Consider the following 23,334-nt stretch of genomic DNA (forward strand, 5'->3'; position numbering starts at 1 on the left):
ATCTGTGACCACAGCAGGAAGCACAATCACTAATGTAATAAGTGTGGTTTAAAAGAGCATTAGTTTAATAATTAACACACCTGCAGAATCAATTACAGCAAATGAAAAAGCAAGCTACATAAAAGGAAACTGACTTGTAAACACACCCAAGCAAATATAAATGGATTTTATTTTTTTATACTCAGAATGCAACAAAGCTTTGCACCAGAACCCTTAGACATTCATGAACTCACTAAAACAGAAAATGTCCTCAGAAGACAGGGGGAAGACCTATGAACATGTTTATAGAATATGTCTGTACTATAGTGTACATAGGCAATTAGAAAATATTTTTCAATGCACTTAAAATATTTTATCACAAATTTACCATTTGACAATGAATTTTCACTAAAGGGTTTGAGATTATCCAATCAGCTGTACTCAAAACTGACAAATACTTGAAGATCGTTGATATAATCTAAAATTCTGAGTGCTGAGTTCAGTTTCTTATTGAATATAACCAGTACCCTGGGCTTTGTGCAGCAGTTTACTTGTCAATATCTCAAAGTGACCAGGAACAGAGGCTCACACTTCTAATCCTGCACTTTAGGAGGCTGAGGCCAGGAGCTCGAGACCAGCTGGGGAACATAGTGAGATCCTGTCTCTACAAAAAAAAAATTTTTAATATATACTTTTTAGATAGGTGTGGCAGCTCACGCTTGGTGCCTGGTGGCTCCCAGCATTTTGGGAGGCTGAGGACAGGAGGCTCATCTGAGCCCAGGAGTACAAGACCAGCCTAGGCAAAATAGCAAGACTCCGTCTCTAAAAAAATAAAAAAATTAGCCGGGGTATAGTGGCACACACCTATAGTTCCAACTACATGGGAGGCCAGAGCAAGAGGATCACCTAAACCTAGGAGTTTGAGGCTGCAGTGAGCTATGGACTGCACCACTGCACCCCAGCCAGTAGATTAGAAATGTTGGTGAAAAGGTATCTTAATGATGGGCAAGATGGACAGCAGCTATAGTAATTATTCATAGCATCACTCTAGATATAAAAACTAGATCTTATGTGACGGGGCTGTGAAAATCTTTTGTCAAAATTTAAAATTACAAATTAACAACTATTAGGTTGCAGGCACAGGGGTCACACTGATGAAGGTATAAACCCTGCTCTCAAGTAGCTCAAATCTAGTGAAACGTCCAAAACACAAACAGGTAAGTACATAAGATTAATTCATTCAAGTGCCTCTTTGCATCCAATTCCACATTTTATTAGTTTGCAGCAGTGATGCTATAAAATGTGAGCTTTAAAGAACTCTGGTTACATTTTCAATCTTTTCCTTTCTCTGTACTGTTCTGGTTCCCCCCAATTTCTCCAATCCACTCCTAATTTTCACTGCTTTCTTTCTTCTACAAAAAACCTAAATGTGCCAATTTTACTCTTCTGTTTCTTTCAGTTAGTAAAATCAATGAAATCATAATTTAAAACAAAATTACAAATTGTCACACAATATGAAATTCCTGATGATTCCAGTGGTTTTGATCTATTAAAGCAGCAGTTTCATGATTCATCAGTTGCTTTTACATTTTTAAGTGGGAATTTTATATAATTAGAAATTAAGTACAATGACAGCAATATGACTACATATTGGCAAGTAACCTGTTGATTTCTAATTTATAAGTCTGAGAGCTGTTTCCCATACTTGAAGCCTAACAGCCAATCTGATCCAAATCCTATCAATCTTTCTGTCATTGTCAGCTACTTACTGAAATAGTAAGATTTCATTTCTACTTGGAAACAAAATATTTAACCTGAGTTTCCAATATTCAAAATATTGCTATTTAGATGTCAGATGCTTAACATTTCATGCCTAAGTTTCACCTGAATGATCTGACATACAATAGAACATACTGCTAATCAACAGAAAAAAATGGTCAACTGACACACCGGGATCAATCTCAAAAATCTGCAGAGTGGAAGAAGGCAGAGTACATACTGCAGTATTCCATTTACATGAATTCTAGGATAGATCTAATCAATGGTAACCAAAAGCAGATCTGTGGCTGCCTAGGCTAGGGGTAGAGAAATTGGTTGGGAAAGTGGGTATGGAAATTTTGAGGGCAATGAAAATATGTGCATCTTGATGGTGATGGTGGTTGCACAGAGATATGAATCTGTCAAAATTCAATAAAATATACATTTAAAAAGGGTGCAATTAAATATATGTAAATAGTACCTCAATTCTGTTGATTTACAAAACACAATATGACAGTATATTTTAAATTAAATGAAACATGAATAACTTTTTTTTAAATTAATGTGTTACGGATAAAGCTAAAGTTCCCTTCGACCACTGTCAATCCTGATTTGCACCCCTAATCTCTCATCTATACCCCCCCACTCGCTGTAAGAACTTTGGTATGGATTCTTCTGAACCTTTAAAAATATATTTACATACGTTATATAGCCATAGAAAATGCATAGCATTGTTTTGTATGTACACATAATTTGTATATAACTTTCTACAACTTGCTATTTTCACTGAGCACTATGTTTCTGAGACCAATCCAGGTTAATATGGATCTAGATTACTTCTTTTAACTCTAATAAAGTAAGTAAAAAATGACTACATCATATTTTATTTGTCAGGCCATTTCTCTTCAATATTTAGATTGTTTTTCCCTATTACAATTCACCAGTGTAGTGGTAAACAGTAGTCACCACTGGCGTGACGACAGGAACAGCAGACGGTGTTCAAAGACTTAGTCTTATTTATAAGATGTAGTTTTTTGCAATGAGAATGTATTCATGTTTAATTTATATATGATAAATATTGACTTTTTAAAGAATTTTGAGATACATATATTAGCAAAAAAGAACAAAACAAGATCAGTTATAGGAAGTAAACCATCTATTAAAATAAAAGCAAAACAAAGTTGTAGGGCCTAATAGTGTACTAATGGTTCGAAGTATATTTATTGGAAAATAAAAGCACTAAACAGATCATAAAAACATTCTCCTATGCAAAGCAAATTCCGATTAATATATCAGCATATTGGTTATCACGGCATAAGCATAATTAATACATGTACAAGTACTTCATTTATATTTTTTGCTTTCTTCTTTTATGACTATGATGTCTTTCCCCATCCCTGAAACAAAAGAGGTACCAAAAAAATGGTTATAAATGATGGACATTTTAATATCAGAGCTTTAAAATAATTCAACAGTAATATATACCACTTTAATGTCCTATTTGAAATGAATTTTCTAGTTATCATTTATATATACATTACAATTCATTTTAAAGCAGAACTTCAAAGCGTAATTTTTAAAAAATCATTTTTATTATTCCTATTTCAGTTTTGTCCGTTAGTGTTTTTTTTTTTTTTTTTTTTGAGATGGGAGTTTTGTACTTATTGCCCAGGCTGGGGTACAGTGGCACGATCTCAGCTCACTTCAACCTCTGCCTCCCAGCTTCAAGTGATTCTCCTGCCTCAGCCTCCTGAGTAGCTGGAATTCCAGATGTGTACCACCTTGCCTGGCTATTTTTTGTATTTTTAGTAGAGACGGGGTTTCACCAAGTTGGCCAGGCTGGTCCCGAACTCTTGACCTCAGGTGATCTGCCTGCCTCGACCTCCCAAAGTGCTGGGATTACAGGCGTGAGCCACCATGCCCAGCCTGTCTCTTAGTTTTCATTATGCATTTTTCATATATACTCTTAAAAAATCACTGTTTAATTCTAAATTAATGTTTTCCTTGTTCCGGTTTATGTGAGATAAACCAAGTACCTACAATTCAGTCCACCCTGGGTGTGGATATCAAAGATTAGCCTGTCGAAAAGTATTTCTTGTTTATATCCAGTTTATCTTCTTTAAATAAAAATTATTTAATGTTTAGATTTTTGAGGACTTCTAATGTATTTGAGTCAATAGGGATTGATTAGAAATGTCAAAAATTACTTAAGTAGAAGAAGAACTACCAAACCTGAAAGAAGTGAAAGAGCACAATTTTAATAATCAAGAATTAGTTTGTGTATGTATAATTATTATAAAATAGCATATGAATCCAAAAGGATTACTAAGCAAATATTTCATTTGTATAAGAAAAGGACTAAGTCATAGCTGGCTTTACACCTAATTAACTGAATGATAGTAAGATGAACAAAATCACCAAACCAATACAATAAGCTTTAATTCCTGATTACCAGTGGCCCTGGAGAGACAGGATATTATTTGATGGCCTAATATCTGACAGTACTGTGTGTATAAAAAGAAATAAGATAAGGTATAGACCTTGCCTTCATAGGGCTCACAGTCTAGTAGTGATAATAACCATTAAGCTCAAGAACAAATATGAGCTAGGTAGGGTGGTGACAAAATGGAAAAAGATGATCAGCTTTGCTTGAATGAGTGAGAAAAAGGCTTCAGGAAATGGCTGAGACGGGTGTTAAAAGATGAGGAGGAGTTTATCAAGCAGGCTTTTAAAAAGAGGTAGGCAGCAGAACACAAAGTGGAAAGGCATAGATGTGGCACAGTGTGGATGAAGAACTGTAAGTAACTCAGGCTAGCTAGAGCACAAGTTATGCATTTCATGGGGTAGTAGCAAAATACAAGTAGGTAGGAGCCAGGATCCCAGAAGTCTTGAGAGCCATTCAAAAGAATGTGAATTTTGCCACTGAAGAGTTCTCACTTTTTTTTTTTGAGACGGAGTTTCACTCTTGTTACCCAGGCTGGAGTGCAATGGCACAATCACGGCTCACTGCAACCTCCGCCTCCTGGGTTCAAGCAATTCTCCTGCCTGAGCCTCCCAAGTAGCTGAGACTACAGGTGCATGCCATCATGCCCAGCTAATTTTAGTATTTTTAGTAGAGACAGGGTTTCACCATGTTGACCAGGATGGTCTCGATCTCTTGACCTCGTGATCCATTGCCTCGGCCTCCTAAAGTGCTGGGATTAGAGGCATGAGCCACTGCGCCCAGTGAGTTCTCACTTTTTTTGAGACAGGGTCTCACTTTGTTGCCCAGGCTGGCATGCAGGGGCACGAACATGGCTCACTGCAGCCTTAACCACTCAGGCTCAAGCAATCTTCCTGCCTCAGCCCCCCAAGTGGCTAGGAACACAGGCATGCACCACCATGCCAGGTTAATTTTTGTATTTTTTGTAGAGATGAGGTTTGGCCAAGTTTCCCGGGCTGGCCTTGAACTCCTGAGCTCAAGTGATCCACCTAGCTCGGCCTCCCAAAGTGTAGTGATTACAGGTGTGAGCCACCAAGCCAGACCGCCAGTAGAATTCTATGAAGTGACTATTCATTCTAGCAGTATATAAGGGATGGAATCATATGCAGTCAACTTAAAGACAAGTAGGACAATTAAGAAAATGACCATCATTTCATTAATTGACCAGATGATGGTAAGGAGTGAAAGGAAGTATCTAAAATGATTCCTTGATTTCTGGCTTAGGTAATAGATGAGCGTCATCTCTTAAATCAGGATAGGAATGCTAGGGAAAAAAGAGCAGACTGAGAAAAAGATAAGTTTAGTTATAGGCCCTATCAACTTGAGATCTAGGTACATGCCTCATAAGCAGCTGGAATACAGAAATATGCTTCAAATGATGTACATTTACTATTCGGTATTAATTCATATCTCTTGAGCTACCAAATTTTACCAACAAGGACCAAATTGACTGACAAAATTTAGATCTTCTCTCTGACCCCATATACCCTTAATTGAGGAATTAGAAGAAAAAAAAGAGAAATAAAAGAAAGAGGAAGGAAGGAATGAGCAGAAGAAAGGGATCTAGGAAAACACCTGTTTAACACAGTTACATCCTACTTAGACATTAATTTCATATGTCCTGTTTAGGAAGCAAGCAAGTAAGAGATAAAAAAGAGAAACCAATATCCAATCACACATGCAGAGAACTATGTCACTAGAGTGATGGTTATTTGAACTGAACTATAATGAATGCTAGGAATCATCATCAATTGTTTACTCTCCTTACTTTAACTTATTCTTTTTCTTTTTTTTTTTTGAGATGGAGTCTCACTCCATTGCCAAGGCTGGAGTGCAGTGGCACGATCTTGGCTCACTGCAACCTCTGCCTCCTGGGTTCAAGCAATTCTCCTGCCTCAGCCACCTGAGCTGGGACCACAAGCGCAGACCACCACACCCAGCTAATTTTTTGTATTTTTAGTAGAGACGGAGTTTCACTGTGTTAGCCAGGATGGTCTCGAGTTCCTGACCTTGTGATCTGCCCGCCTTGGCCTCCCAAAGTGCTGGGATTTCAGGCATGAGCCCCCTCGCCCAGCCTCTAACTTATTCTTAAAATCTATTTTCTCAGCATGGTCTACAACAGAAGAACCTGTTCTACTTTTAAAAAGTAGAGAATTCAATATTGGATGATGCAGGGTTAGACCCACCTCTCTTTCCTTCTTCTCGACTCAGAGTTTTTATCCTTATCTTTATTTCTTTTTCGTTTATGTGGGCTTCTACTCCGATCCCTTCTATGTCGTGAACACTCAGCATCCAAATAGCTTCCACCAGACTGTCGTGAATCTACTGAAGCTGATCTCCTTTCTTCATTCCTAAAACATAGAAAAGAACATTAATCAGTTTGTTTTGCCACTTGTCTCCAGTATACACACACAGACACACCAGCCTAAAGTGCAATATTCTATATCAAACTAATGGTAGATAATGGTCTAAATATGCACAATCTTATAACCCATATCAGAGGACAAAGAAACACAGCTCTTAACCCATTTATGCCTGAGGTTGCAAGGTTTTGAATTTTTGCAATGAGACCTTGGCGATGACATCAAGCAGCAGGATATAAATAACGCCCACATGCCTGGTGTTCCGATAATGGAATACTAGGCATAAATGTTAGTATGTTTTGCTATTTAAATATTTCACTAATATGCTTGTCCTGTGAAAACTGTCAAACGGTAATGTCAGAGCAACTCTGGTATAATAACCCTGAGCACACTGACAACAAAAAACAATGAGCATTTTGATGAGTATACGGTGTGCTATCAAGGGTTTTAGAAAGGCTAAAATTTAACAATTATAACTAACAGATTGAAGAGAGAGTATTTCCACCAATAAAGATAATGACGTACTTTTCGGCATCATCCTCTGTTTTCTCTTGCTCTTCTTGCCAATGATTGCTGAGCTCTTCCATGTGCACATTTATCACATCTCGAATCACCTTGGGAGAAGTAAGCACCGAATTTCAGGTAAGAAAACTGCTCAAAAAATTAAGACTATAATGCTAGAAAAACCAGTGCTAATAATCAAATATTTACTAAGCGCTATGACATAAAAGACTGTGGGACATGTGCAGTTCAGAGAACACAGAAAAGGCAATGGTCAAACTGAAATATGAATAGTAGATAAAAGTTTTATAGCAATATTAAATTTGAAGTTGCTAACTGTACTAACTTTATGTAATAAAATACCTCTTAGGAAATACATACTAGGGATAAAGGGGTCATGATGTATGTAATTTAACTCTTAAAGAATTCAGGGGAAAAAATATGTATAGATAGAGATCAAGAGAGCGAAAAATGTGCAGACAGAGAAAGAGAGTGCCAATGATAAGCTATGTGGCAAAATAACAGACCACAATGAGTGATCTGGGTAAAGGCAATAATGGGAGTTCTTGGTACTATTTTTAGTTTTGCAATTTATATCTGTTAGAGATTATTTACAAATTTTTTTAAACCTTATAATTAAATCATCTTGACTTAATCATATGACTTAATAAGACAAAATATGAAACATACAGTCACTTCACAGATACTTTCCAAATAACACTATAAATCCCTTACCCATAAGAACCATTGGAAAGTTTTTCCTTTTCTATTTACTCATGCCACCAAGCACAGGGTTAGTCACTGCAGAGGCAAAGACAAAACTAAAATAGGAGCTTACACTTTCCTCATGATTAAATAGAAAATGTTTTCAGAAAAAAACGTATAGGGAGCAAGGGGCAATCTCAAAAACACTGTCATTCAGGCCTGACTGTGTTTTTCCCCACCTTAAAGAAACTTTCAATGGCTCCCAAAGTAAAATAGAACAATATCCAAACTCCTTAATGAAGCCTTCAAAGCCCTCCAGGATTTTAATACATCAGATAGAAATCAGCCTCATCTGTCAGTGGAGAAGTCCTAAGCTCTAGCCACCCTGGATTACTAATGAGTCTCTGAAAAACTCCTGTACTTTTATCTGCTTTTCAGAATGCTAGTTCTTCTACCCAGAAAATCCTTATCTACTACCTCCCCTCCTCCATTATAGTATCCCATGGAAAACCTAAGATATGCCAAGGTCCAACCTAGTGGAGTAACATGAGTCACACACACATATCTCAAGTTCCAGCTCTCCCACCTCCCAGCAGGCCTATAAGCCTCCCTCCTTGAAGCCTGATGTCTGCACAGAACCCACCTAGCTCAGGTCTACAACATAGGAAAGAGTCAGTAAGCAGACATTCTTTTACTCCTCCTGGCTTCTCCCTTTCCCTCAAAGGCTACCTTCTCTGTGAAGTCCTTACCAATTTTATATTTCAATTTTTGAAGCTGGGTGATGGGTACGTAAGGGTTCCTTACACTATGTTATCCACTTTAGTATACGTTTGAATATTTCCACAATAAAACATAAACTATAAAATCATAAAAAATACTAGCAGCAACATTTAAGCTTGATTACAAAGGTTATCAAGAGACCAGACTAAAAACAACTGATGAGCCAAGTATCTTAGGGACTCTAAAAATCACCAAGGTAGTATGACAAGGACCCAGGTCTCTACTTGCAAAGGTAAGTCTAAAACACAGACTTTAATTGTAAAAAGAACAGCATAAAATTTAGAGCTAAGCTGTGTGGTACAGAATATTACTACAATAAACTAGTGATTAGTCAACTAGCACTTCATGGAAATGGTGGCCCTTAAACTCAACGAGATTTAAAATGGCAAAAACAGCATTTCAGGTAAGAAAATAACAGGTATTAGGGCATAGACGTAAGAATAATTATATGCAATTAGATACAGTTTAAGAGACATGCTTGACTAAAGCAAAAGAAAATGCTTGGGAAAAGGAGGCCAGATTATGGAAGGTCTTTTAAATCAGAGAAAAGTAAGAAATAATATGGGAACAATTAGGGAATCAATGAGGAAATTATTTGTAGAGTCTGGGCAAGGTACCAAAAAAATTCATCAACTCTAATGAGCCATTAAATGGCATCTGAAAATAAGTCTAGATATATACCAAGAGACTAATGTATAATGTATATCAACACATTTCTTAAGCCCAGATATTACTAGAGTACATAAAAATATGCTAAGATTTCTACAAAAAAGGTAAAAGCTAATATTCTTTGTTTTGCATGCGTTCTGTCAGTCAATTCTCGTAACAACCCTGCAGAGATTATATAATTTTTATGAAAAGAAAACATTCAATCTAAAAAGCTCAAATAACTTGCTGAAGTCAAAGAGCCAACGAGAAAGAGCAAAATCAAAACTCAAGATGAGGTCTACCTAAAGCCCAAACGCATGCTTTTACCCTGATACACTACTACTTTCTCACAAGGAGCTGTCTTTTAAGATTGTATAACTGGTTTTTTTTCTTTCTTTTTTTTTTTTGAGACAGAGTTTCGCTGTTGTTACCCAGACTGGAGTGCAATGGCATGACCTCGGCTCACCGCAACCTCCGCCTACTGGGTTCAAGCAATTCTCCTGCCTCAGCCTCCTGAATAGCTGGGACTACAGGTGCGCACCACCATGCCCAGCTAATTTTAGTACTTTTAGTAGAGATGGGGTTTCACCTTGTTGACCAGGATGGTCTCGATCTCTTGACCTCATGATGCACCCGCCTCAGCCTCCTAAAGTGCTGGGGTTACAGGCGTGAGCCACTGCGCCTGGCCTGTATAACTGTTTTATATAAAGTTTTTGTACTATGAAAGCCTTTGCCTTTATGAAGGGTGGGTCTAGAAGTGATGCAACAGATACAAATCAGGTGTGGCCACCCCAAAGACACTTTCGGAAAATTTCCAAAGAACTGTGGAAATTCATAGAACAGATTTAGAAAATTACCTAAGGGAAATTTTTGTTATCAACTAAGATTATGTAAAACTTACCTCAGTATATGATTTCTTGGTTATGTGAACATTCTTAGCTCTATAGGACTGGCGTCTTCTTTTATAATCTCTTACTTCTGCCAGAATTTCAAGATAGGATTTTGGACTTTTTCGACTATTATCTAATGAAAGAATAAAATAAAATTATTATAACCTCCAAAGCTTTTAAATTCTATGACTCATCAAATAACCACATCACAATCCTGGATTTTAACTTGTTTAAAGTAGCACACAAAACATTCTAAACACTGTGTATTATCTCTATACATGGGCTAAGTTTTATATCGTTCCTTTTCACCAGCCGTTAGCTGAACATAAGAGTGCTTAGGTACACAGATTAAAGTAACAGCACAGTTGTAATATTCTTTTTTTTTTTTTCTTTGAGATGGAGTCTCACTCTGTCACCCAGGCTAGAGAGCAATGGAGCACTCTTGGCTCACTACAACCTCTGCCTCCTGGGTTCAAGTGATTCTCCTGCCTCAGCCTCCCTAGTAGCTGGGACTATAGGTGCACACTGCCACGCCCGGCTAATTTTTGTATTTTTAGTAGAGATGGGGTTTCACCATATTAGTCAGGCTGGTCTCGAACTCTTGATCTTGTGATCTGCCTACCTCAGCCTCCCACAGTTTTAATATTCTTATAGAAAGAAGGTACATTAAATGTAAAAGTCAGAGCAAAACCTCAGGCACTGAGTAAATATCCCTCAGTATCCATGGAGGATTGTTCAGGAACCCCCAAGGATACCAAGATCCACGGATGCTCAAGTCTCTGATATAAAATGGTGTAGTATTTGCATATAACCTACACACATCCTCCTATACACTTTATTTCTAAATTACTTTCATTTTTCTTTCTTTCTTTTTATCTCCTACCCAAATCAAAAGGATAAATTACTTTCAATACCTAATAGAGACCAGGCACAGTGGCTCATGCCTGTAATCCCAGAACTTTGGGAGGCCAAGGTGGAAGGATCACTTGAGGCCAGGAGTTTGAAACCAGCCTGGCCAATGTGGTAAAACCCTATCGCTACTGAAAATACAAAAATTAGCCAGGCATAGTAGCGTATGTCTGTAATCCCAGTTACTCAGGAGGCTAAGGTGCAAGAATTGCTTGAGCTTGGGAGACAGAGATTGCAGTGAACTGAGATCGCACTTCTGTATTAGGCGACAGGGGGAGACTCTGTCTTTTTTAAAACAAAACAAAACAAAACAAAACAAAAATCTAATATGATGTAAATGCTGTATGAATAGTTGTTAATATATTGTTTAGGGAATTTTGACAAGAATAAAAAGTCTCTACAAGTATAGTACAGAAGCAACCACCCATTTTTACCTTTTCCACATATTTTCAATTCACAGTTGGTCAAATTGATGGATGTAGCACCCACAGATACAGAGGGCCAACTGCATGTCAATATTAAATAATACAAAACCATTTTGTTCTAACACCAAGTGGCCTGACAATTCAATCATCTTAATAATATTCAATAAAATGATAATGAAGAAATGTAAAGCTATGATGTGCATCTCAAACCTTGATTGATTTTGGCAGCCAAGTCTACAAAGAGATCACTGTCATTTTCGATGATTTGAGAATCAGAGCGCTTTTTCTTTGTCTCCTCAACTACGAAATCATACAGGGCAAGACGATCAGCTTGAGTTAGATCACAAACGAACCGTTTGTGATTCAGAGGAACTTCAACAGGCAATGAAGAATAAATCCCTAAAGTAAAAATAAAATCACAAGAATAAACAATACATGAAACATTGTGAACTTAAAATCTAGTTATCTTTAAACATGTGCTTTCATAATGCAATATTAAAATTTTTTTCAAAAGAATCCCTAACAATACAAAATATCAATCTATGTAATAAATGACAAACAACAATTCTATCCTAAATGTAATATCCATGAAAAAAAAAAGAATTATGGATGTTTGCTATTCTCTCCAACAATATAAAGACAGATCCCAGGAAGGCAGGCAGGAATAACTGTAAGAGACAATTTGCTCTATGAAAACCTTTTGGGTAACAATTTTTAAAAGGCTACCCATCTACAAAAGTAGTTATCTGTTGATATGCTTTCCCCATCAAAGTTGGGAAAAAATGCTTTTAATAAGTAATATGCATTATAGTCTCTTTGAAAATAAACTATGGAAATATTAAAAACTGTAAAAAATATCTTTTTGTATGAGACATCAAGTTAGATGGTCAATATTCAAAATATATTGCACTTGGGCAAGGACTTAGAGCTAGGGGCCAAAAAATAATTAAGTAGCAGAAATCCAACATCTCCTCAGGCCAGAAAAAGACAGATTAAACTGAAACTAAACTCATTTTAATTTCCTGAGAAGGAAGCATAATGGCTTAACCAAATTAATTGAAAAAAGTTAATAGCAGTGCCCCCCGGTTGTTATAGAATTTTCTAAAATCTGCTCATTAGTGAAAAAAAAGGAAATACAATACCTTGATGTGATGTATTAAACATTGAAGAAAATTTTTGTTTTGAGATTCAAATTTTCTCAAATAAAAAAATGATTGCAACTGTAAAAAAAGCAATTTAAAACAATTCTTTCTAGACTTCATTATTCACTAATGCAAACGAAGAACATGAGCTACTAAAGGAATCCTTTCATTGTTTGCTAACTTATTCTAAAGTAGTAACTGGTTCATAGAACAAATAAAATCGGTAGCTCTTTCCAGATACTTATATTTGATAAGTCTAACCTCATTAAGTTCCTAGGTAGAGGCAAAAGAATTCAAGTAAGACCATACTATGAACTAAGCATTACAACAAAAAAGAGATACTATTTGTCTGCATAATAAGAGGAGAGCTGCAGTGAATCCGAGGCCATGGTTTAACAGGGTTATTGATAACAATATATGGCCATTTTTACTAGTCAAAGAGTTCTGAATTAGTGGGAAAAAAGGGTTCCCTTTCAAGTCAATCAATTTTTTTCTAATTATAGTAGGCATTTTATAATACAAAATTATAAAAACAACTTTGATAAGCCTAATTCCTTTGAATATAGGCTATAAAAATTTGGGAGAAAAACAGAAAGATTAGAAAATAATGATGTATTACAAACAAGCTCCACATAAACCTTTGCCTGTTATTTTTAAACAAAGAAATATAATTTCCTTCTTAAATTATTTTAGCACTTTCTTCAATTTATTCATCTTAAATTTCTTTATGATGAAGTCTGATACTTAAATTCCTTGAAATTCAACCAAAATTCCAATTCAAGACTATAATATGTGACAGATATTAAGATAAAGTTTAGAAATTTGAGTGATACTTTTAAAAGGATATCATTTGCAAAAAGGATACTGCATATCTTTAAATAAGGAGTACATTCAGGTTCCTAATTCCTCTTTATACTCACCCCAATTACTGAAAAAGAAAAAGTACAGGAAAGGTTAAGCAACAAACTGCATTCAGTTCATTCAGAACATAGATATTTCTGACAACAAAAAGGATAAACATACTTAAATAAACTTACATTTACACAATATGTAAATTTTCAAAACGCACATTTCTAAGTGATTTAAAGGTACATATGAATGTTCTGTAATTATAATAATTCTATGACCCTTTGGCTGTCTGTTTTTGCAGGGTTTTTTTTGTGGCAAAGTATATATAACATAAAATGTAACATTCTAGCCATTGTTTTCAGTGTACTGTTCGGAGACATGAAGTACATTCACATCTTTGTGCAACCTCTATCCATCTCTGAGCTTTTCATCACCCCAAATTGAAACTCTATTGTTTTAATAATGCCAATTCTAATTCTTGTTAGTCACTTCTGTCATCAAAGGGGACCTTAAACATGTAACATACAACATTAAATAGTAGTAGAAGGTGTTGTCACAAAGATACAAATTCAGAATTTTAGGGAGAAGTCATTCAGAGTCAATTCCCTAAGATTACAGATACAGAAATTAAGGGTCATAGAAGTAACATGACTTGCCCAAAGCCTCACAAGTGATGGGAACAGACTGGATCTAAAGCCATTCTATCCTGTCTTTTTAAGTTTCTTTCATAGTACACTGATCTTCACATCATGGCCATGACTCAAACACACTTCATGATACTGAAGTATACCACTTGTATATTTAATATTGAAGGAAAAAGATAAACCACCAAATATAAAATGATTGTTTATGATTGAAATGGCTTGGTTAAAAAATTAACCAAAGTAACTATATCTGAAAATAAGTACGTAGATCTAATGGTTGTTCGAGTTTTCATGAAGTTTAACAGATTGAGAATTCTGTACACTGAGTTTAGGCCTGACATGACAGAGGAAATGAAAACATACATAAAACCTTGTCAAAAAACTTACATTTTAGTTATAACAAATAAAATATGAATTAGATGGAGAAATGCAAAATTTCTCATGTTAGTCATTCTCCCTTCAAAGTAAATATATCAATAAGATATTTAAAGAAATTCTTGTCTTGAGGGAAAAGATCTTAAAATGTCTAAGACATAAGTGAGCCAGAAAAATAATTTGTTTAAAAACTGCATAACTCTACAGAGGATATTTTTAAACGAAAATTTTTTTTGAGACAGAGTCTCACTCTGTCGCCCAGACTGGAGTACAGTGGCGCCATCTTGAGTACAGTGGCACTATCTCGGCCCACTACAACCTCTCTCTCCCAGGTTCAAGTGATTCTCCTGCCTCAGCCTCCTGAGTAGATGGGATTACAGGCACACGCCATTGCGCCTAGCTAATTTTTGTATTTTTAGTAGAGACAGGGTTTCACCATGTTGGCCAGGCTGGTCTTGAACTCCTGACCTCAGGTGATCCACCCACCTCAGCCTGCCAAAATGCTGGGATTACAGGCATGAGCCACAGCGCCCGGCCAAAAAAAATGTTTTAAATAGGATTACAGATGACATAAAAAGTTACTGTTAACGATTTTATAATAGTGTGAAAATTCAAAATCAAAGTTCCTCTTACCTATTGAGAGAACTATTCAAAGTAATTCTTTACTTTTGAAAAGAACTAAGTTCAATGTCCAAATCTACATTAATACTGTTCTATAAATTAAAAAGCAGAGCATTTTCTAAACTACTCATATATAAAAAACTCATCCATTTCATTATCTTAATATTACTTTCTGTACATTAATTTTCACTTAGAGCATTGTAGCTACCAATTATTGGAGCTAGGGCTTCTTTAGCATCCATTATCACTGTTCCTCTCAATAACTCTATGAGAGTTTTACATTACAGATAAGGAGACAAAAGCTAAGAGTTGTTGTCATTAATACATGGCCAAGCAGCTACTTTTATTTATATCAAACAGGTTTACACCAAGTAGAATAAACAATGAACAGCACTGATAGTCACAATTAGTATGTAGAGATATGAACTTGGTGATATGCTTCCACTTCATCATGAAAGATATAATAAATAAATTTGAGCAATATCTAGAATCCTAGTCTACAAATTTTACTAAATGTAGGGTTTCTAACAGAAAATCAAACAACTCAGTTCAGAGTTTGTGTCAAAATTCAGAACTTAGTTCTGAATCCACTTTGCTATTATTTAGCAAAGGAAGTTATTTCACTTTTGTGTGCAGAGGAAATTATCTGTTTGACTTATCACGAGTTTGCTGTGAAAGAGAAATGTAATTCATAAAAGAGCTTTAGGAAAAAAAGAAGCTTTTAAAAAATAAAACTATGGAAGCCCTTTAGAACACACTAGAACTTAATCATGTCTCTATCAGACAGTTTGTTTTCTTACATATAAAATGCAGACACTGGATTAGATGATCTCCAAATTCTCTTTCAACTCTAAAATAAATTCAGTAACTCTAACCACTTAAGAGTCAAATAAAGTCCTTTAAGTATTAACCCCTTCAAAAACCAAAAACCTCTACTTTTTTATGGGTACATTACCAGGGGATATGAGTAGAACCAATAAATAGCAGAGGCCAAAAAAGGCATGACTAGTCACAGCTTAGTAATCTCCAAAAAAAAGAGAGTCAATTGTTTCCCTCAAAGAAAAAATCTGCTGACAGGGACAAAAGTGGGAACTGACAAAAGTGGGAACAACCAAAAGAAATGTGCTTTTGGCTGTTGTAGATTACCCATGTAATATAGACAGCTAAGGATAAGATGGTCTTCCTTCTGAAGCCACAGTGCAACTCTAAGACATCAAATCCAGATACTGGCTTAGAACATATTTGGTAAAGATCCTCAACTTCAACAAGGGAGAAAACCAACCATGACTACAGCCTGGTAAATATAATTCAGCTAGAAAAAACAATGAGGAAAAAAAGGTAAGACGTCCAGAGAAAGCCACCTGCATAAAGTTGAAAGAAGACAATGGAATGCAGAAATCTTTCTAAGATAAATTGTTCAGGTTTTGGCTAGATGTCATATCTAGGTTCATTAGAAATTTAAACTTTTATTAACTCATTTATGTCTTTTTTTTTTGAGACAGAGTCTCGCTCTGTCGTCCAGGCTGGAGTGCAATGGCGCCATCTGGGCTCACTGCAACCTCCGCCTCCTGGGTTAAAGCAATTCTCCCTGCCTCCGTCTCCAGAGTAGCTGGGATTACAGGCACCCGCCACCAGGCACAGTTAATTTTTGTACTTTTTAGTAAAGATCGGGGTTGGGGGGCGGTTTCGCCATGTTGACTAGGTTGGTCTTGAACTCCTGACCTCAGGTGATCCGCCTGCCTTGGCCTCCCAAATTGCTGGGATTATAGGAAGGAGCCACTGCACCAAGCCTATGTCTATGTTTTTGACAGATTAAGTTTTCTTTCAACTTCCTAGAAGCTTATGCTTAAAACTTCTAACCTAGTCTCTGCTGAGGTCCCCAAGCAGAAACTCTTTAACCCAGCTCCAAAGCTGGCCATGAAAGGATCTGTTAATATGAATCCTCTGAAATTATATGTAAAACGTTTGTGTTTATACTTTTTTTCTGAGAAGAGGATCCCAAGCATTCATCACCTCAAACCAACTCACTTACTGGGTAATAACCTGAGGGTAGCTGTAGAGACTAATTTCTTTTAGCCTAAGCCGTTTCTTTACATTGCATTTCAACACCCTCAAGAGAGGAAATCTCAGGGTAAAAGAGCCTCACTCAATGGCATTTATTGACTTACACGGGGGTATATCCCAATAAACCCATCATAAACTGAAAATACCCTTAAGTTGAAAATGCAGCCCAGCATCTGATAAAAGAATCCCTAGGGCTTAAAGTCTAAAATCTTGTGGTTATGTATTGTTTTCACACCACCAGAAAGTGGAAAAATCCTAAATTAAACCATCATTAAATTGAGACTGTCTATATTTACTAAATAATAATTTTTTTAATTAGCCACAAGGCAACTTCACCTATAAATCACCAGGTAATTCAAAGGATAAACCCCTGGCTAAGATAGTGACCTAGGAAGACTCTGATGTATCTTAACAGGAAACATCTAACAAATGAAGTTGAAATGAAGCAAATTAGCCTAATGTTAAATGTAAAATCTAACCTTTCCCATGTAACTGTTTTCACAGGATTTTCTCGAAGAAAATTAGTAACATGGTTATGAGAAAAAAATAATAATTTGATTCGTTAATTCACTTAAACTGTAATGCCACTTACTCTGATTATAGCAATCACTGTCTTTCCCAGCTGCAGTTCTAGCTTGTTTAATTATCTGGAATTGTGAGTCCTTATCTGTAAAAAAAAAAAATCCATAAATATAATATGAATCATCAGTGACCACAATTAAATGATTAACTGGTTTCTGATCCAAGCTCTTTGGGCACGTGGACAGACCTTCCAAAACCTTAAGAAACATCCACATCCCAGTCTACAAAATCCGAACACAGAATCCTTTCAGATTTATCTACAGCCTAGTAAGTAACCAGACTTCAAGCAGTTCATGCCTATAATTAGGCACACAGCAGTAGCAGCGACAAATTTTAGTGATCAATAACAGCTAACATTCTTGAAGCCTGTGTTGTAATGGTCACAGCTCTGTGACCCTCTAGCTGCCTCCAGATAAGTGCCTGACACTATTCTAAAAATATTACACATATCACTTAATTCTCACAAAGTGCTACTATAACCACCTCCATTTTAAAGAAATTTAAGCAACAAACAGGTTAATTACCTTGCTGAAAGTCACATCTGTTCATGATAAAAACAGGAGTTGAATCCGGACATTTTTTTTCCAGAGCCCAAGAATTTAATCTCTATATATGCTGTGAATCCCTGGAACAAATGTCCATCTTCAGTCTTATCCTTCAATCTGTGTCACAAGCTCAAATTTTTGTTTTAACTGAAAAGGAAGGTTTCTGCTCTACTGTACAAAGCTTTGTAAGGTTTTCACTGCCTATTAACACAGGCCTGGTCTCTAAACTTCAGATTTTGTGAATTAGTTTCCTTGTACATTAATTAATTCTACATTCTCTTAAGGTACTAAATGTCCTTCCAAATCATAGGCATACTTAAAAAAAATCCATTCTTTTGATAATATAAAAATGGAAAATCAATACCTACACTAAGATATTTTAAAATTATAATTAATACTTACTCAAAGTAATTGAAGGTATCTTCACATTCTCATAGAAAAACTCAGAATTATACATTTCACCCTGAAGAGTAAAAAAAAAATCTCAGTGTTCTTAAGTTTCAGATAATTGACTATTTTAAGATTTGACAGAAACAATAGATCAGTATTACTTATTTCTCACAATTTGTGAAATTAGGAAAGTACCATCCTACCCTTCAAATAAAGGCTATTATTTTATATCAGAGCTTCACAATATAACTTCCAAAAATTGTGAATTAATGTGTGAAACGCATGACATATATATAATATAGTAAATATATGGTACCTCTTCTTCTTTGGTATAGCCCATTTTCCTCAATCTACAAGATGCCATGTGCTTTGCTAAAGATGATTTAGGCATGTGATGATTGGAATCATAAGGACATATCACAACTTCATCCTATAAAAAAATAAAACAGAAACAAAGAAAATAGGTACATAATATTTAAATAATTATTCCCATTAAATGTTTACTATTTAATTAGGTAACAGTACTGTCTAGTGCATCCTCTTCTACAGGCCTCTCTCAACCCTCATGTGGGTATGCATTAAAGAAAAAAAAACCCTCCTTCAACCCCTAACCCCCTAACTGCCCCTGTCTTCTTTCTACTCCTTCAAAGCCTAACTCTCTGAAAGATGTTTACATTCACTGTCTAAACAATCTCACCTACTACCATTCCTCACTCACTGCCCCACTGAAACCAGTCAATAGGTCACTTTAAACCTTGCTACTAAAGCCAAAGAACATGTCACTGTCTTGTCATATCTGAACTCTTAGAAGGTCACACTCCAATTGTCCATTTGTCATCCGGACACATCCCTCACGTTCTTTCTACTTCTCAGGCTCCTTCTACTTGATCTCCTCTAAATATGTGTCTTCCTTGCTCTATTTGTCCCCCTTCAGATGTTCGTTTTCATGTAACTATTAATATAACCATTGACTTTACTATTGAATATATGCTTACTGAAAGATCTCAAGGCTACAACTCTCACTATAAAGTGAGGACTCCCAAAATTTAGATCTTTATACCTTGTTTCTCTCCAGTACCATATACTAAAGACACTAAAAGTTCAACATGAACAAAAATTAATTCATTTTATTTATCATCTCTTCTCTCTCAAACCTATTCCTCTTGTACTTTTCTATTTCAGTGAAAGGTCCCACTTGCTCAAGCAAGAAACCACCTCTTTTCCCTCATCACCCACATCCAATCAATCACCTAGTACTGCCAATTTAACTCCTAAATATCTCTGAAAATCCCCCAATATCTTCCATCTCCACTGCCACTTCTGCAATTCAGGGTATCAACATCTGTCTCCTGAAATACAACAGCCATCTCCTGACTGCGCTTGCTCAATCTCTCATGCTCTCCCCAACCCCATCCAGTCTTGCTGCCCTCCCCTTCATTCTCCCTCCTGTAGCTGGTTTGAATTCCAGCTCTGCCACTTACTGTCTGCAAGAAATTGGGTTAGGTACTTAATCTCTCTTTGCCTTATTTTCCTCATCTATTACATAAAATGAAATAATAGCAGGACCTCTCTCACAAAGTGATTGTGAAGATTTAAAAAACTATACCTAAGTTTATACACATAAAGGAATTCAAATAGGACCTGGTACATAGCAAGCATCCAATAAATGTAAGCAACTAATATTTTATTAAAAGGTAAATATGATTATGATATGCCCTGGCTTAAAATACTTCCATACTTCCCCACTGCTTTCATTCAAAAAAAAAAATCTAGACTTTCTAATATGGCTGACAAGGACCTTTGAGATCTGGCCTCTACCCACCATCATCATTCTGCTCTAACTCCACAATCTATGCTCTAGCTATCCTTAACTACTTGAGACTTCCTCATCTGGTCACTCCCTCCTCTCTGAACTTCTACACATGCTGTTGATGCTTCCCCTCACCCCTCACCCTCCTGCTTCACCTAGCTAATTCAGCTCACTTTTATTTGTCAGCTTAGAATTCACTTTGTCCAGGGAGCCTTTGTTGACCACAACTTTGTCTACCACAGCCTACAATAAAGTGTACCACAGCAATTCTAACTCCACCCATCATAGATCCATGATAACAATGGTTGAGTTCTCCTGTATTCCCCCTCACCACCACCAGACAATAAGCTAGGTCCAGACCAAGAGTTGTAACTAAATTCAGTACTAAAACACTGGTGGAAATGTGAGGATTCACTATTGGATTGCACTCATTCTAAGAACTATGGATGTCACAAAGCAGTATTTTCAAACCAAGTCATTCTCCTGACTATCCAATATTGGTTTTGCAAAAATTAGATGTAAACCCACAGCAGATGGTCAGAATTTTGGAATTTTACAAGAGTTTTAAAGAGGCAGCATAGCAATCAAGCACAGACTCACAGGAGCCACAATGACCTGAGTTCAAATCCTAGCTGCCATTTACTAGCAGTGTATTCTTGGACAAATTATCACCTCTATGTCCCTTTCCTCATCTATAAAATGTGGCCAACAATACCTACTTCATAGGGTTACTATGGGTATTAAATGAAGTAATGTAGTTTAAGTGGCACAAACAAAGTGCTATTTAAATGTTAATACAAGGAATCCAATGTTACTGCAATGCTGAGTAAACAATGCATAAAAAGGTCTGGTAAGCCCCACTCCAATGGAATTCCCAGCTTCAAATACTCCTCTAAATGAACAATAAAGATTTTTTAAATTTCCTCTATGCTTTTAATACAATAAATAATGAATGGTATATACAGAAATCAAATATATTTTAGATGTCTCTGGGGAATCAGTGATGTAACTTAAACCCAGGAGAAATTATTACAGCCTGGTAAACCCAGAAATAATATTAAAGATAATGAATTACCCCCATTGGAGCACTTCCCTTCCTCTCAGACCACCAAAAAACACCCCACAAACAAAAATCATGATTGTTCACTCTAAATACACTTGCCTACATTTTTTAAAAGGCAATTCTAATGTCCCGAGAGTTGCCAGTTACCATCTCTTGGTGATATCCTTTAATAATCCTAGAATCGGTGCTGTCCCAGTCAGAAGTGTCCAATTTCAAGGCATAGAAAGGCGAACTGGCAAACTCCCAGCTCTCCTGACAGGAATCTGGTGCAACTGCGGAATCCATATGACAGATGATAATGCAAACCGCCAATCCTGCTGCAGCGCTGAGACCCATTCACTTACTTTCTTTTTTTTTTTAGATGGAGTTTCCCTCTTGTTACCCAGGCTGGAGTGCAACGGCGCGATCTCGGCTCACCGCAACCTCCGCCTCCTGGGTTCAGGCAATTCTCCTGCCTCAGCCTCCAGAGTAGCTGGGATTACAGGCACGCGCCACCATGCCCAGCTAATTTTCTGTATTTATAGTAGAGACGGGGTTTCACCATGTATATACTTTCTAAATAAATACCAAATCTGCCATTCCTTCCTCACTCATTGCCATCTTCCTGGGTTTTGTTTGTGTTTTGAGGCAGGGTCTTGCCCTGTCGCCCAGGATGGAGTGCAGTGAAGCCATCTCGGTTCACTGCAGCCTAGAGCTCCTGGCCTCAAGCGATCCTCCCACCCCAGTCTCCCGAATAGCTGGAGCCACAGGGTCACACCACCACACCCGGCTAATTTTTGTACTTTTAGTAGGCAAGAGGTTTCACCATGTTGCCCAGGCTAGTCTCGAACTTCTGGGCTCAAGCGATCCTCCCACCTCGGCCTCTCAAAGTGCTGGGATTACGCGCGTGAGCCACCGCGCCCGGCCCCTCTTTTTCTTTAAACTCGAAGTTCGGCGGGAGCGCCGCACCGGAGGTCAGCGTGGAGCCTTCGGGAGGCCCTCGCGCGCCCCAGCCCGGGCCCCAGAGACTTCAGGGTTGCTCCAGCGCCCGCGGCACCCCTCCGGTCCCGAGCACCCACCGCAGCTCTGCACACGAACGGGGACTCCTCGCCCTTCCCTCCGCGGTTGCCAGTGTGGATCCCCCTTGTGCCACAGAAGACCCCGGGCCGACAGTCCCCGAAACGGGCCCTGCGGCCGCGCCCCTCACCTCCGCCGCCTCCTCTTCCCCGGGATCCAGACTATCCAGGTCCCAGCCCAGGGACGCCGTCACCTCCTCCAGCGTCCGGCAGCAGCTCTCCACGAACTCGCTCAGCTCCTCCTGCAGCCGCCGCCGCTCCTCCACAGATGGAGGCTCCCCTTCCATGGATGCAGCCCACCAGCCAAGAGGAAGCAACCAAACTGCCGGCGTCGCGCGCGGGCTTCTGGGAGCTGTGTGCGGGGCAAAGCCCCCACGTGACTGGAGCAGCCTATAGGGAAGAGCCCCGAGAAGGGCGGGATTGTTATTTTGAAAGGCGTTTTCCAATGTCTTCTGGGCTTACGGCTGCGTTTGCACTGTCCTTCCCTGAAAGACCTTCGCCCTCCTGGACTTTTTCAGAAAAAAATGGTTTATAACTACAGAAACTTTTTTTTTTTTTTTTTGAGACGGAGTTTCGCTCCCGTCACCCAGGCTGGAGTGCAACGGCGCGATCTCGGCTCACCGCAACCTCCGCCTCCTGGGTTCAGGCAATTCTCCTGCCTCAGCCTCCTGAGTAGCTGGGATTACAGGCACGCGCCACCATGCCCAGCTAATTTTTTGTATTTTTAGTAGAGACGGGGTTTCACCATGCGGAC

General features: G+C 37.6%; 1 protein-coding gene across 1 annotated transcript; it reads right to left on the bottom strand.

Moving 5' to 3' along the window:
- Positions 1–150: 150 nt before the first annotated feature.
- Positions 151–22,904, bottom strand: SNRNP48 (small nuclear ribonucleoprotein U11/U12 subunit 48). The gene is made up of 9 exons (XM_002746244.7): positions 22,712–22,904; positions 18,969–19,082; positions 18,665–18,725; positions 17,728–17,802; positions 11,651–11,839; positions 10,118–10,239; positions 7,108–7,196; positions 6,406–6,570; positions 151–3,134 (listed from the first exon to the last, which is right to left on the bottom strand). The coding sequence occupies exons 1-9, from the start codon at positions 22,865–22,867 to the stop codon at positions 3,086–3,088; spliced, it is 1,020 nt and encodes a 339-aa protein (XP_002746290.1). The 5' UTR covers positions 22,868–22,904; the 3' UTR covers positions 151–3,085.
- Positions 22,905–23,334: the final 430 nt, after the last annotated feature.

This window comes from Callithrix jacchus, chromosome 4 (assembly GCF_049354715.1).
Source record: "Callithrix jacchus isolate 240 chromosome 4, calJac240_pri, whole genome shotgun sequence".
Classification (NCBI taxonomy): Eukaryota; Metazoa; Chordata; class Mammalia; order Primates; family Cebidae; genus Callithrix; species Callithrix jacchus.